General features: G+C 41.4%; 1 protein-coding gene across 1 annotated transcript in view; it reads right to left on the bottom strand.

Moving 5' to 3' along the window:
- NHSL1 (NHS like 1) overlaps positions 1-17,175 on the bottom strand; it is a gene marked incomplete at both ends in the record, with an annotated part of 271,764 nt that overhangs the window by 18,609 nt on the left and 235,980 nt on the right. Inside the window, one exon of the mRNA XM_080700138.1 lies at positions 1,789-1,981. Within this exon, the coding sequence (XP_080556264.1) occupies positions 1,789-1,981 (193 nt within the window). The remainder of the gene's footprint in view (positions 1-1,788; positions 1,982-17,175) is intronic.

Below are 17,175 nucleotides of genomic sequence, written 5' to 3' on the forward strand. Positions count from 1 at the left end.
TAGTGAGACCCTGTTTCAAAATAAAAAATAAAACAGGACTAGTGGTGTCGTTCAGAGACAAAGATCCCCTGGATTCAATCCTTAATACCTCCCCCAAATTTATAAGTAATTAGGTAACAATCGTTATATTTAAGTATTATATTTAATTTTGACATTTCTAAAAAATATTCATCACTCAAAAGTAAATTGCATTTTGATAGAGCTATTGCTCCTTTCTTTATTGTCATTCACCATTTCTGGATGACATTTAAAGGCCTCCTTTTAAATACAATGTAAGTCATATCCATACGGTCACCAACCAAAGACAGGACACTATCCTATACTGTCACAATGGATTTCACTGCAAATAATTCTTTATCCCTGAAATGCCACTCTATTTAAAATCTCCTACTCTCAAGATAATGCATTCCACCCTAATTCTATTAAGGATTATTGTATTTCATAAAAATCTTATCTCATAATACTATTTCTGAGGCATTTAATCATATATAATGTAATTATATTTCTGTTACATTTAATTAAATAATGTAATTCTTTTTCTCATAGAAAATATGTGCCCATGTATTTCATCAGCAATGAACACTATACTTTGTCCTTTTGTCCTGAAGCATTATTTAAGAAAATAATCTTAACAAGATGTGAGCTAGGCAAAGGAGAACACATCATGAAGATTCACTGCTGGACTTCAGAACAAAAACTCTAAATGTAATTTCTGAATATACTATAAGGTTTTAAAGAAATGTTCAATAATGATCAAAATGGCTTTAGCCTTTATAAGCTCATCAGCACCATGACACAAAGCTTCCCAAGAGTAATAGCCTCAGAAGACCATCTAGTCATCTATTTTTACAGAACATGCAGCAAATGGTTAAAAGTAGTGACTTTTTTTTTTTTTAAATGCTGCTGGGGACTGAACCCAGGCTTTTGTGTACACTTCAGGCCCTAATAACCCTTAATATGCCCATTTTGTATTTGGTACCTTCTACAAATCACTAAGCAATGCTCTCTGTAGGCTAAAGAAATGATAAAGTAGTTAAGTTTTGATTAGGGTTTTAGCAGCTCTTATAAGTTTATGAAAAATCATCTTTGAACTTTTATATATCTTTTCATTTTGCTCCCATAATCATCACAAATAATTAAAGGATCAGCTTAATGTTCCATAATTTCACATTTGGCAACTAAGTCATATTCCAACTGAATATAACAGATTATAAAAATTACTTTCATTTTATTTGAAGGTTGTCAAATTCAAATTCTAGAAATCAAAATATAATTTCATTACCTTATTAAGACTTAATATATTTTATTTCAATAATTTTCCCTTTTTCTACTTGAGAAAACAAAAGATAAAAAGCTCTCAAAAAATCACAAAATATATTTCTTTACAACTCTAAATTGTTTCTTAAAGTAACACTTCAGAAGGGAATATATCACTTTTTTTCCTTACCCAGAACCATATTTAGATGCCTTTCTATAACCAAAATCTTAATAAAAATAAATTCAAATAAAAAAGACAAACTTAAGATGAATGGTTGAACCACCCAGTTCTTTGATGCCAACCTTTGGTGACACAGTTGTCTGATCAAACAAGTAACAGATAAGACATTTACACGCACACACACATGTAGTTTCAGGATGCCCTTCATTAAACAAAGAGCCGGAAGCCAGACCACAGCTATTCACTCTGATGTCCAAGTGAAATGCCAAGAGCAGAGAACAAACAAAAAGCCACAGTCATTCTCCCAAGGACACCCTCAACCTCTCTGGCCCGCAGAGCACAAAGCATACCGGTTATGTTAATCGGAACCACGTTGGCCTGGACCGTCTGGGCCTGCTGTCGCATCTTCTCCTCTGGGGTTGGCAGTGGCAGTGACTTGGTCCAGTTTGTCTGAGTATTAAGGTCAGAGAAGTCACCTGAGGTTGGCGTTTTAGGTCTCCTGATGCCAATAGGTCTCTCTTCTTCTGATGAAGAGAGAGAATACTGCAGGAGGGGGCAAAAAAAAGTCACGATGTGTAAAAAAGCTGGCAGGAACAGTTAAAATACATTTTATTTATAAAATTAGATTGACTTAAAGAAAGCTGAAGAACTGATCACACTTAACAGAAGCAGAGGTTTGCAAGAAAACTGTGTATCCTCTTGAGAACGAACCATACTATATGTGATTCACCCTGGCCTTGGTCTGTAAATTGTAAGGTTTTGCTGACCTATGAAATCTTTAAGTTTTCCAGTATTTCCTATCTTTACTGTGGTGAGAAAGCTTGCAGATTTGTTGTAACATTAGAAGCCTAGAGAAACATCATAGCTGTGGCCATCAGTTTCCATTTGTATTAAAATTTGTTTTGCTGCAAGTAATTTCTAGTCTGAACCTTATTTCCTTTAGGCTCTGACCTCAAAGAACACTCAAAAAACGACAGGGCTATTGTTCAACCATGTGCACTCTCCTGAAACCATCAATTTGGGGGAAAAATCAGTATGAAATTGTTAAATTATAAGGTGCTGACTAAAGCTCTACTGTGAGCCTTATCAGAATTCCATGAAAACATTTCTAGCAGTGTCTGTTTTGATACAGATTAACAACCTCACTGCAGAGCCTTTCTTCAATACCTCTCTTCCCATTACACCTTAAAAAACATATGCAAGCAAGTCGCCTTGGCAAGCATTTTATGGCGGACTTTCCCATGGCTCCCAGGCATCTGGTTCTGACTAGGAAGCTCCAGGAACTCAAAAGAAAGGCAGGATGCTTAGGAAGAACTCAAAAGAGGAATTGACTTTTGTGGAAAAATAGCAATTTATGATATACAATAAATGTTTAAGAAAGAGCCACTCTTTTAAGTCTAAAACATTTGAACTGAACTACCACTTAGGAAAAGAAGGTGTTTAAGAATTTTGCTGCAGAATAAAAAAGCCAGTGAACCTTCCCCCCAAAAAACCATCAGTGTAACCAGCAGCCAGATCAATTCAACTACCTCCTAGTCATACACCCCAAGCAAGGGGACTGCTATCCTGACTACTAACACCATGCCTCTGTGTTGCCTGCACTTGAACTTTCTATGATGGGAAGACCCTGTTCTCTTTGACTTACAGTTGTAAGGACTTATCTATTCTTAAAAGGCATGTTTTGATGGCTTTCTGGACTTAATGCAAGTTTCTAATAGGGCACATGGAAAAAAAATAAGCAGAAATGTATCAGTTAGAAATCTCAACATAAGAATACTAACATCACTGTTTATTGCCACTGAATTTTTATCTTGCTACAAAATATCTGTGTTGATTCTACTACTACTACTAGAGCACTACAAATTTGAAAAATATTATAGGGAGAGGGCCTCAGAGTAAGAATCCAAAGAACTGGGTAAATGGCGCATGTCTGCAATCCCAGTACTTGGTTGGGAGGCTGAGATAGGAGGAACACAGGTTCAAGGACAGCCTCAGGAAGGGCTGGGAATATAGCTCAGAGGTAGATTAATCCCCAGTACCCCCACACACACATTCTAAAGAGCCAGTCTGCCTGCTTGCCTGCCTCCCTTCCCTTCCCTCCCTCCTTCTTTCTTTCTCTTTTCCTCTCTCTCTCCCTCCCTCTCCCTCTCCCCCCCCCCCCGTACTAGGGATAGAACCCAGAGGCATTCTAGCTCAGAGCTAATCCCCCAGCCCAATTTTTTTTTTTTTAATTTTGAAACAGGGTCTCACTGAGTTGCAAAGGGCCTAAGTAGTTGAGACAAACCTCCTATCTCAGCCTCCCAATTGCTGAGATTGCACGCATGCTCCACCACACCCAGCCATAGCTTATTTTTAAATACTGTCTTATAGAAGGGTCTTGAGCATCCTGGGGGGTTGAGGCTGTCCTCGGCTGGGATTACAAACGTGTGCCACCATGCCTGGCCCCAAGAGCCTTTTCCAAAACTTTGATGTTTCCTTTCTATAAAATGGAGCAATATTTCTTACACTCTGTATCCACAGAGCTACTCTGAGGACTTAATGAGATGATAAATGTAGAAGTGTTGTCACACTAAACACAATGGATATAAATGTAGTTATATTAATCCTCCAGAAAAACAAAATGCATACATTGGCAAGTATCTTTTTTTGTTTATAGCAAAGAGACTAACAATGATAACAGGCATCGTGGAAATAACAATAAGGTAAACAATACAATTAGATACCTTGACATATATCTCAATATATATAAATGTATTTTTTGCTTTATATTTCTAATACAAAAACATAAAAGGATCATCTAGTCTTTTTTCCACCTAGGGAAAATGTGAAATAATGTTTGTAATTAAGCTGACAAATATGCTCAATTTATAAACTAAGCATATGTTATTGATGTCTTATTATGATGACATACTGCACCCACCTAGTCCATTCATATTTGATCTGATTCTGGTTAAAAATGGTTACAAATCACATGGGTATATTGACAGTCAATGAGAGTTTTAAGGCAGCAGCTAAACCAGACAGATGCAAGTTTATTACTTCTAGCCTTTTGGCAGTTATGACATTCTTATTAAGTTTGACTCACAATACTATTTCTTTCCTGTAAGATGTGTGCATACACCACACACACACACACACACACACACACACACACACACACACAAATATTATTTGGGAATTCCACGGCAGTTTGTATAAAAGTCACATGCCTGAGGTGGACTCTCAATCTAGTAAGAATTTACCAACATATACACACAGAAATAATTTTTCAGACCACCTTGAAAAATAACATATTCTGAAAGCAGTCAGGAGCAAGTCCCAACCATAAAGATTTTGAAGGATGAGTGAGGCTCCAGGCTGATGGCAGCACGGGCAGCTATCTCCCGCAGCCGGGGCTCCTTTTCCAGGTGCTATCTGCTGTCTGTGAGGGAGGGACTGATTCACTTCTTTGCTGTCTGGAAGCCTCTTGACTTCACCAGTGCTCACCAGCCCCACTAACCTGCTTTGCTTTGGCACAACAGCTGACCAAGATAATCCGCTTCATAAATGGCTCCCTTTCTTGCCACAAAACTTTCCAGAGATGTGGAGCTGAGATAAAGTTATATGGAAACGTGACTGTTATGGTTCCACAATCTACTGAAGAAGAAGCTGGGATGGATGACTTTTCAAATGATGCCCCCCCACTGTCTATAAATAAAACAAGGATGGAAGAAAATCCCACTGCCTCTCAATGGCAGAACACACACGCATGCACCACCACGCCCGGCTCCATGATTCCACTAAGATGGACATGTGCTAATCCCACTGCCTCTCAATGGCAGAACACACACGCATGCACCACCACGCCCGGCTCCATGATCCACTAAGATGGACATGTGCTATGGTTTGGATCTTGAGTGTTTTTCAAAGGTTCACATGTTAGAGACTTGCTCCCCAGCCCGGTGCTACTGGAAGGTGGTAAAAACTTTAGGAGGCAGAAACTATGAGAGGCTTTAAGATCAATGAGGGGCAGGTACCCTCAAAGGGGACAGTGGAACCCCAATCTCTCTTTTCTGTTTTCTCTTTGACTATGAGGTGTGTGGGTTTGTCCCACCACTTGTGTCTGCCATGATGTGCTGCCTTGACACAGGCCCCGCAGCAATGGGGCAGCCAATTTTAAATTAAAACCTCCAGATTCCTGAGCCCAGATCAACTCTTTATCCTCCTAAGTTGATTATCTCAGACATCTGTTACAGTGGTAGAAAGCTGGTTAGCACAGCTTGGTAGTGCTGTGGAGGATTGCGCCAGCCTCTTATCTGGTATATTAGTTAGCGTTTTCATTGCGGTGACCAAAATACCCCAGGAGAACAACTTAGAGAGGAAATGTTTCACTGGGCTCACGGTTTCAGAGGTTCAGTCCATGGTCGGCCGGCTCCAAGGCAGAAATGTCATGGCAGCAAAGTGGGGCAGAAGAAAGCTGCTCAGCTCATGACAACAAGGAAGCAGAGAGAGAAAGAGAGGGAGGGAGGAAGAGAAAGTGAGACAGCGAGAGAGTAGAGGAGAGTAGAGAGTAGAAGGGACCAGGGACAGATATACTCCCCAAGGCCACGCCCCTAGGAACCCACCTCCTCCAGCTACACCCCACCTGCTTACAGTCACCACCCAGTAAATCTATTCAAATTATTAATCTATCAATGAATATATTCGCTAATGAGATTACAGTCTGATTCAATTATTTCACCTCTGAATATTGATGCGCTGCTAGCACATGAGCTTCAGGGGACACTCCACATCCAAACTGACATCTGCTCTACATGTTGCTGCTCTTGCTGACACCTTCTCCTACTCGTCCCTGACAATCGTCTATTCTCAAAAAAACACAAAAGGGTCTTAATGTAAGTCAGATCATGTTGCACCCCTATTCAAACCCTCGAAAGTCCTTACTATGACCTACAAGCCCCTACCTGGTCTACCAGCTGGCCCACTGTTATCTCTCTGACCACATCTCCTATGAGCTGCATACCCTCCATGCAGTTCATTACATATTCCACGCATACTCCTGCCTCAGGGCCTTTATTCTTATTGCCCCTCACTCTCAAATACTCTAGACATTTACCCAGGTAGCATACTTCTCTTCTTTCAGGTGTTTACTCAGAAACTTCCCTTTTTATTGGTATATGTTTACCCTATTGAATTTCACGCCCAAGTATTTATATCCTCCTTTCCTGCTCTTGTTTTTTTTTCCTTTAGTACATGTCATTAACATATATAATATACATATATTATTTGTCTTTCACAGACTATGTTTCATGAAGTTTTCAATTAGAACTGTATAGAGAGCTATTTCAGAATTTTAGCTTTAAAAAGGTCACTATTTAGTAACTGCTATATGCCTGGCCCTGGATTCTAAGCTTGCTAGGAATGATGTCATTTAAACCTTACAGTGTTGACTTTCTTTGATAGGGAAATGAAAGGTCAGAGAAGGCAAGTAACCTTACTTTTGGAAGGTTTACAGTGAGAAGCAAGGATCAGAACCCAGACCTAACCCCAAAATCTCTCCTGTAAACACAGTATAAACACTTGGCAATATTTATAACAAATTACTAGGTCTTCTAGTCTAAAAATAAAATCTTCCTTCTGTGTCTCTAAATAAGAACAAACTCCTTAAAAAATCTGTAAAAGGCAGCAGTGCAGTGTGAAATATAGAATAAAAAAATCAGCAGTGTCACCATCCTGACGGCCTCATTGACTAGTGGTATATTTTGAACAACTCAATCTCCCTATGTAGAGAACAGAATGACCCAAGTGGTGGTGATGTGTTTCATGCTAATGATATCCCTCCACATAGGGGGATCACTTTTCTTTTATTTTTTTTTTAATATTGACTTAAACATTGCTTGCTTTCAGAACCCAAATGCAGTTTTTATAATAATGTTCATCGATAAACACACCAGACCCTGGTTCTCCGAGGAATGAAGAGTCAGAAATGAAACTTAAGAAACCACAGTTTCTTGTGTTGAATCGCTTCATTTACAAAGGGGAATCGCTGGCAACAGCAGCACCACTTTCTAGCTTTGGGATGCTGCGAGCACTGTAAGTTAGGGGCTTCCAGGTCCTCCTGGAAGTGAGACAAGCTCCCACCAGATGGAGAGTGGGGCCTCACATGTGGTCTTGTGGCAGAACAAAGTGACCCCAAAGTGGGCTTAACTGTGAAACATAGATTAGCCAGTTTAAAAAAAAAAAAACTTTGTTTTTAAAAATTAAAAAACCAAAATAAAATCAGATCTAAACTTAGCATTTATTAGGCAATTATTACATGAATAAGTAATAGTGTATTAAGGATATGTACATCCTATTCCTTCTGGAGGATGCCTTGTAATTGGTGTTTTATTGCACCCCCAACATACAGAGTTTTCTCTTATGTTGACTTGTGGTTTTCAATCTCCTAGAGACTTAAAAGGTAACAAAACTTCTACAGTTTTGTGTTTTTTTTTTTTTTTTTGGCTTCAACCTTCAGTATAGTTAGACATGGGAACCTGTTTTAATTCTGTTCTTCCTGTATTCCCCTCTCCTGCCCCAACCTCTGGTGGTGACAGCCAATAGCAACAGAAGAACCTGTGGGTGGTGGATATGGATCTATCCAGCAGGACAGGCCAGGGCCCATCCAGAAACTCCAGGCCTGACAATGGGTGATTTCCACACACGTTACTGAAGAACTTCAATTACTGGTTTTCCCCCTTGACCACAAACCTAGAGCCTTTATCAAAAGCGCTATTTTTTCTTAGCACATATTGAATTGAAACATTTTGGGTTTTTAACTATCTAATACAAGTGATATTTTCTTAAAATTAATGAAAATACTTAATCATAACAAAAATATTTGTAATGATATAGTAATTTCTTATTTTTAGTCATTTGAGAACAAATTAGACATACAATGTATATTGCGTAATAAATATTCAAGAACTCATTATCCAAACCATGACATAAATTATTTTTTTTTCTCTCTGCAGTACTAGGGATTGAACCCGGGGGCGTTTTAACTATGAATTACACCCCTAGCCCTATTTTTTATTATTTATTTATTTATTTGGTGGTACTGGGGTTCCTGGAAGCCCTTCTACCTCTGGGCTACACTCCCAGACCTATTTTATATTTTTGAAACAGGGTCTCTTACGCCAGGCGAGGCTGGTTTCGAACCTGCGCGATCCTCGTGTCTCAGCCTCCCAAGTGCAGGGATTACAAGTGTGCGCCACCACTTTCGGCTATTCTTTAATTTTGAAATGAAATCTCACTAAGTTGCAGAGGGCCTCGCTAAGTTGCTGAGGCTGGCCATAAACCTGCAATTCTCCTTTCAAGCCCTCAAGTACTGGCATTACAATTACATGCCCCACTTCCAAGCTATTGCTAATATCTCTATCTACCTGCGTGTCCTCTCAGATCCTACCTCCACTTCTCCAGAGGTAGCCACCTGCCTGAATTTTGCATTAATCACTCCTCTACCTCTGTGGTGTGTGTATAAATATCTTAATTACAAAGGCTTATTTTACATTCATAAGATCAGTACATTCTCTTCTTTTTAGAGTGTTTTTCATGCACCCAAAGACACATCATACAGTGGTGGGAGCCAATAACTCATCACCTACCCTCGGCATCCATACCACTTTAGTATGGACCACATCTACTCATCCATCTTTTTCTTTACATTTCCCTCAACAATTCAAACTTCCCAGAAGAGAGCATGAGGAAGAAAGGACTGCAGCAAAGGACTCCATTCCCCCATGTGTCCCCAGCCGGAGGGGAATCATAAGCCGTGGAGTCCCAGCTCTAGACTGAACTCTTGAGAGGACTTTATGCCCACATCCATCGCCTTTTGATGAATGTGTTCACCACCTTGATAGCGGTGATGGTCTTATATGTAGACAGACATGTCAAAATTTAAGTTGTAAACTTTAAATATGTATGTTTCATGTAAATTATATCATAATAAAGTGTTTTGTTTATTGTATTTATTTAGTGTGTGTGTGTGTGTGTGTGTGTGTGTGTGTGTGTGTGTGTGTGTAATACTGGGGATTGAACCCAGAACATTCTACCTCTGAGACATACCACTAGCCTTATTTTGCCTTTTTATTATGAAACAGGTTCTCACTAAGTTACCCAGGTGCTGGCCTCCAATCTCTGATTCTCTGGTCTCAGCTTCCTAAGAACTGGGATTACAGGAATGTGCCCAGGTAATAAAGCTGTTTTAAAAGAGGGATCTTGTTTCAGTATTTGAAGCCATGTGATCTTAAGCAAGTGATCTAATCTCTCTAGCGTAGTTTTCTCATCCCTGTTATGGACATAATCAAAGCTACCTTGCGTGGAGGCTGGGTACTGCACTGCCTTGGTCTCTGTGTGCCAGGGATTTAGGAACACAGAGATTAATGTGATAAAGATGATCTCTTCCCATCTGGAAGAGAAGGTAGATATGAATGGAGCCAGTTGAGTGCAATGGGATGTGTTTAAGAGAAACTGTGACAAGTCACTGAAGATACCCACCTTGGTTTGTGGGCATAAAGTCCTGGCATGACACACCCTAATTTTCTCACTCTCGCCTGTGATGGCACAGAGTAATGAGGTGCCATATTGCACCTCGTTGGCTCAAAGTGTTGACTCCTTTGTGTTTTCTCTGTGTCCTGAAACTACTCACACGGAGACCCAAAAACAAACAGTTATGTTTAAAGTCATCTGTAAACTACCCTAGGCCAGGGCTGTGTCTGGATGCTGAGAAGCAGCCACACTCGCCTGTTTTTATTTTTTTCCGGGGTGGGAGAGGAGAAGGAAGGAAGGAACAAACAAAAGAATGAAAACATGTATGCATGCCAGCTAAATCAAAGATGGAAGGAGAGAAGACAAAAGCAGGTATTACTTAATGAGAAGGAGTAAGGTGATATAATAATCTTGCCCTTTTATTTAAGGAATATGGTGCAATGAAAAGAACTGGGAACCAGAGCATGGTGGAGGCTCCAGTACTTGGGAGGTTGAGACAGGAAGATGGCAAGTTCAAGACCAGCCTCAGCAACTTAGCAAGACCCTTAGCAACTTAGCAAGACTCTGTTTCCAAAAAAAAAAAAAAAAAAAAAAAAAAAAGACCGGTAGTTTAGCTCGGAGGTAGAACATCTCTGGGTCCCATCTCCAGTACCTCCCCACACCATACACAATGGTGGTAACAACTATCTAAGACTACCAGTTGAGTGTTACATATGGATTACCTGTGAAGCCTGACCACCAGGACATTTCTAGTAGCTATCGATGCTTCTTGAATTTATTGTTTTGGGTAGAAAACTCTGAGTGGGTACAATGAAAAAACAGGATGATGGGGAAAGTGGCCAAATTTTCATAAAAAAGACACTGTCTCTTGAGTCATTTTCTTTGATGTCTGGTTTGAAAAGCCAATCAGTTTAATAAAAATGATAAGTGTCATTGGAACATAAACAACATGAGACATGGGGCCAAGGGTTTTGTAAACATCCATTTACTTCAACCTCACAATCCCTCTCTCCTCCAAGATAGATAGGGTAGCAGCCACGTAATTTATTATCAAAACTGGACACCTTTGAGAGTAAAGGGGCGCTATTAATAATTACACAGGATGGCAGCTGCAAACTGGGGCCATCCTGAGTCAACCACAACATGCGGCTTCTATCTCTTTATAGTGGGAGAAACAGAAGCTCTCAGAGGAAACCAAAGCTACCAGCCTTCGACAGATGGGGAAGCTGCCCCACACCTACGTGCTCCAGGATCCTGCTTAGAGCCTCCCGTGTTTGCAGCAGCAAACCTTTTCTTCAAAGTCCTCTTTTAGTTAAAATTATCTCCTGCAACAAAGCCTAAAGCAGGACCTGAGGTGCCAGTTCAAAGGATAACAGGAAATAGAAAAGAAAATTTTGGTTTCTAGCAGTGCCATGAAAGCTGGCCATTTATTGCCAAGATTCCAGTCTAATTCATCTCTTTGGGGTGAATTTTACACAAGAGATTGAGTAAGTCATGACTGACATCCTCTCTCTAAGACAATGGGGCCTCTGTGAACATTCCCAGGATGGGCAAGCACAGCAGCAAGTGCGACCTCCCCCAACGGCAGCTGGAGGTTCCCTATCGATGTGCAGGAAGTATTCTGGCACCCACAACTGAATGTCCTTCATATACCTGAATAACCCTGAATAATACCTGGCACTCACTGAAACCCGAGGAAAAAAACAACCTACTCTCCGATTTCACAGCTGAATAAAAAGGCATTTTCTGGGATTTCTAAATCCCAGTACCAACAGCATTTTTCATGCGATGAGTTGACGACTTAGATAATACACACTACATAAACAGTTAAAGATAATTTAAACAATTTTTTTTTGCCATGCTACATTACCACTTTTAATACCAAGGATGCATGCTGATATCATTAGTAAAATACCTTTTTTCATACCATAAACAAATTGTAGAGTCCTACTTAGTGTTTTGCATTAGGATAATTAGCATAACTATTCTACAACAATTATCCGGAAGAAATAAGCAGAATAGATGTCCCCTAGGTGCTGTTTTTTAATGTATGGGTCCTTAACCTTTGCCTTAGTAGTGTCTCTTATTTTAGGAGAAAGCTCCTACCCTAAGCACATTAACAGATGCTTAATATGTGTTGGATGCAAATTAAATGCTTTTCATTAAAAATACCTCTTGAGATGTCAGATCATTTTTAGCCTAAGCATTTAACACGTGTCCCTTCTCCTATAAAGTTTCCTATTCTCCTCACAGTACCCCCTCCACCCAAAGTCTCTCCTAAGTGACTTCTGCACACTCTATTTAAAATGATCCCAACCGCTGCTGTGCCTTTAATAAACAGAACCACAGTTAGGGGTCTTGGTCTTAACCTGAAGTCCCATAAACTGCTGGTTTGGAGGCCCTTTCACATTTCCTGGATTCCCACCTAATTTCCAGTGCTAACATGAAGATACACTAAGTTCCGAGAAGAATTCGGTCTGTTTGTGAGCTTGACGCTCTGTCCTGGTGCTCTGCATGTGAGCTGCCACGCGGGGGACACGCTCTGCCCTCGGTCCTGGCAAAGGCTGTTCCTCTACCTCACTGCTCTTGGTTCTCCAGCTTTCCTGGTTTTAAACTTTTATTCAGTCTTTCTAGTCCTCTCCTTCCTCCTTTGATCCCGGGGGGGGGGGGGACCCAAACCAAAATAATACAGAAGGACCCTCTTGCCTTTGTATTGGTATTATTAATTTGATAAATGAACTTGGGCAGGAGTGACAGGTTTTCCACACTGACTCCTGTAGTCTAAGAACAGCTACGCCTTTTCATTCGTTCAAATCTTATTTGTGTTCTCCTCTAGCACTTTAAGGTTTCTTTTCCCACACGTATCTTAAACTTCCTTTATTAAATTTATCCCGTTATGTTGTCTGCTATAGCAATTTCACATAGATTTTTCTATTATGTTGTTTATCTAGATGTGGGTTATTTTTTCTATATATTAACCTTATACTCTTTATCCTTGAATTCTAATATTAGCTTCAAAATTTTCTTTTCCCGGTGCTATCAAGTATGCAGACTTACAATGTGCGAGGGGGACAAAAGCTTGGTCTCTCTCACCTCTCCCCTTCTGAATCTGCAGCTTTTCTAATTGTGCCATCTAGTACTCCCCATCCAGTGTTACGTAGCAACGGCAATGACTGTCCTTGTCTTATATCTCATTTGAATGAGCAGGTCCATTAAAAATGATGTTCTGGGGACACTAGTCACTTATTCCTGTATCACAATACACACACACACACACACACACACACACACACACACACACACACACATATATATATATATTTTTTTTTCATCATCTACTGCTCTGACTCATCACAACTTCATTTCTAACCTGCCTCTGCTACTTCCTCTCATGGACATAAACCCTACATACCCACTGAAGTATGCCAGAATTGAGGTTCTGAAGGAGAATCAATAATTGGTAATCCTACAGAATTTGCTAAAAGTGTGAGACCAATAAAATAATCAAAACTGTGTCCTTTTTTTTTTTTATATTGTGGTACTGGGGATGGAACCCAGGAGCATTCTATGCCCAAGCTACACCCCCAGCCCTATTTTTTTTTTTTAATTCTTCATTTTTGAAACAGGGTCTCACAGAGTTGCAAAGGGCCTCACTAAGTAGTTGAGGCTGGCCGCGAACCATGATCCTCCTGTCTCAGCCTCCCAAATGCTGGGATTACAAGTGTGCGCCACCACACCTGGCTTGTGGCCAACATTTTTTACTTAAGCAACAGGTACAGTGATGTTGTGGTTAATACTGAGATGGAGAAACCCATGATCAACAGGGGTTTGTTATGTTTGCAAGAGGAATATGAGAAGGGAAAGGGAGGGAGGGAGGAAGGAAGAGAGAGAGGGAGGGAGGGAGGGAGGGAGGGAGGGAGGGAGGGAAGGAGGGAGGGAGGGAGGGAGGGAGAGAAGGGGGGGGGAGAGAGAGAAAACACATGTGTCTAACTGGGGATTAAACCCAAGGACATTCTACCTCCAAGCCCCACCTCCAGACCTTTTTATTTTTTGTTGGAAACAGTGTCTTCCTAGGTTACTGAGGCTGCCCATGAACCCGTGACCTTCCTAATCCCAAATGCTGGGATTACAAATGTGTACATAAGTATCAGAGACCTGGACAATAAGCAGGTAAGTGTATCAGTTCAGACTAGATATATACATTTAGGAAACTTTAGCACATAGAATTTTTTTTTTGGTGGTACTGGGGGTGGAACCCAGAGGCTTTCTGCCTCCGGGCTATACTCCCAGACCTTTTTTATATTTTATTTGGAAACAGGGTCTCACTAAGTTGCTGAGAGCCTCACTAAGATGCTGAGGCTGGCTTCGAACCCGTGCAATTCTCCTGTCTCAGCTTCTCAAGCGCGGGGATTACACACGTGCGCCACCATGCCCGGCCGCACATAGAATCTTGACACTGTGGTACTCAGTGAAATCACTCAAGGCATGAGTCTGCTACAGAGAAACTGAGATGCAAAATTTGAGCCCCAGGGTTACTCCAGCATTTAAATACTTGCAAGAAAAATAGATAGATAGATAGATAGATAGATAGATACATACATACATACATACATACATACTTACTTGGAAGAAATGGAGCACCCAAGAAAGGATTGGGAGGCCACAACTTGCGAAAGAGGAGAATCAGGAATGCGTAGTGTAGTAAAAGCCAAGTGAAGAAAGTGTATCGAGAAGAAAATAATGACATTCAATGCTGCCAAGAGGTTGAGAAGCACGAATCTCGAGAACTAACCATTGGATGTGGTGACACGGAGGTGACTTAGGGACTTTAGTCACTGGGATTAAAAGTCGGGAAGGTCTTCCAAAGAGTTGGAGGAAAGGCAGCAGAGATGGCAAGTCTACACAGTCCTTTGGAGAAGTTTTATTATGAGGAGGAACTGGAAAATATGGTTGAAATTGGAGGGGGATGAAGGAGGATTTCTTCAAGATGAAAAGAAACACAGTGTGTCTATATAGTGATGGTCATGAGGCAACCAAAAGGAAAGCCCATCAGCCAAAGTGAGAGGGGTAAAGCAAGCATGGTACAGGGAGACCAGCCTCATTCATTCTGCTGGGGGAACACCAGGTGCCCGCTGGATGCGGGCCTTCATCTGGGCACCTGGGATGCAACAGGGGAGAAAAGGAGCGAGGACCATCCACGGAGGGCAGCAGCAGGAAAGGCTGAGCCTGTACAGGATCGGGTGTGCACAGTTTACCAGTTGGATTTGAATCATAATGCTCTTGCATCGCCTTTGCTTTTCTAGTGCAGTAAACATCAAGGACTGTGTCTGAGAGTGAGGCAGGGAAAGCAGAGTCTGGAGACCAGAGAAGGTGTGAAACAGAATCGGGAAACACGGAAGAATGAACTGTCGAGTGGGCACAGCGGAGCTGCTGGGCAGCGCTCTGGGCTGGAGGTCATTTATTAATACTGAGATTAGCTGCCATAACCTGCTGCTTTTCTCCAGCATGGTTTAGCTGGTCAGGTTGTAGGGCAGAGGGAAGCCTGGGTCATGCTGTGGATGGAATTTTGCCAGGCAAGTGGAAGCAGGAGGGGGCCAGCAGAGTTGAATGTGTGTCCAAAGACATGGATATGATGGTGGTCCTCTGGTAGAGGACTGAGTCCTCGTTTGAGGACATGAAAAGGGTAAGGTCAATGCATGAGGAGGTGGGGGTAGCAAATAAATTGTCACAATGAGATTCTAGAGGAATCAAACTGGAAAAACAGAGGGGGTCATCCTCAACTCTTCTTTTTCATATAACTTCAGTGAATCTTGCAGGATACACAACTGAACCAAATCGGGAATTTCTACCACCGTCACCTGACTCCAGCCCATGCCTGGATTACTGTTGTAGAGTGAGAGGGTTGTCATGTTAGATTGACAGACACAGGAAGGGCTCAGTGAAATGTAAGAGGACCCCACCTGAATATCCTGGGAAGATAAGCACAAAGGCCCAAAGAGCACAGTGGGGTTGTACTATCTATGTGCAGCCATCTATTGCGCTGTCTCTTTCCTATCTTCAGCTCCCTATGGTTTAATCTCTATTCAGTAGCCACATTTTGCGAGGTACTGGGAATTTCACCCAGAAGCATTCTACCTTTGAGCCACACCCCCAGCCCTATCTTATTTTTATTTTGAAACAGGATCTTGCTAGGTTGATGAGAGTCTCACTATTTGCTGAGGCTGGCCTTGAACCTGCAATCTTCCTTCCCTCAGCCTCTCAAATACTTGATTACAGGCGTGCACCACCACACGCCTAAATAGCAAATTAGATGATGTCACTTCCCTGCTTGATTCTTTTGGTGACTTCCTTTCCTACCTAGAATCAACAAGTCCAAAGTCCTATCCATGGCAAACTAGGTCTGGCACCATCTGCCCTGGGCAATCTCCCTGCAGAAATCACTAACTCTGTTCCCTTGCTCAGTGCCACCAGCTCTGGTCTCTCTCTGGCCATTCCTCTCACAGTATAACCACACTGCAGTCTCCAGGCCTTTGTGCTTATCTTCCCAGAAGACTCCGGCGGGGTGCTCTTACATTTCACTGAGCCCTTCTTGGATCCTTCAGTCTAACATGACAATCTAAGTCTACAACTCTCCTAGCCTTAGTTTCATCTATCCTCACACTGTCTATCACCATCTCATATTTATGACTGCAGTTCACCACTGTTACCGCTTGAATGGCAGGGACTATGTCTTATTCAATTGATGGATCTTCAGGACCAAGAACAATGCTTGGTGTCCACTCGGTTTAATACAAACTAAGAATGCAAGAATGCCCATTCAAAAGGGCTCCAAGAGCAATCTCATTCTATGCCACACTTCCTAGATATGGAGATAAATGTCACAGGCTTTGACGGGCCTGTGACAATCCCACAGAAATACAGCAAATGGAAGAACTGAAACTAGTCTCCTAGCCCCTTGAACATCACGAGAACATCGCCATCTCTGAGCTTGCCCCTCCCTCCCCATTCACACCACGGTTCTCTCCTGCCTGTTGTGATAGCTCAAGTCAGAAGAATTTCTCTTTCCCATATTACTAAATCCCAGGCACTTAAAAGTTATGTATAAAACTTTTTATTCTGTCCAGGTCTCCCCATCCTTGAGGACTGTAAGTTCTTTGAGACAAGTGCAGACATCTCATTGATTTTTGCCCTAAAAGGTTCTTCTTCAAGACTTCAGTCTTTTAATTCCA

This window comes from Muscardinus avellanarius (assembly GCF_963383645.1).
Source record: "Muscardinus avellanarius genome assembly, chromosome: 8".
Classification (NCBI taxonomy): Eukaryota; Metazoa; Chordata; class Mammalia; order Rodentia; family Gliridae; genus Muscardinus; species Muscardinus avellanarius.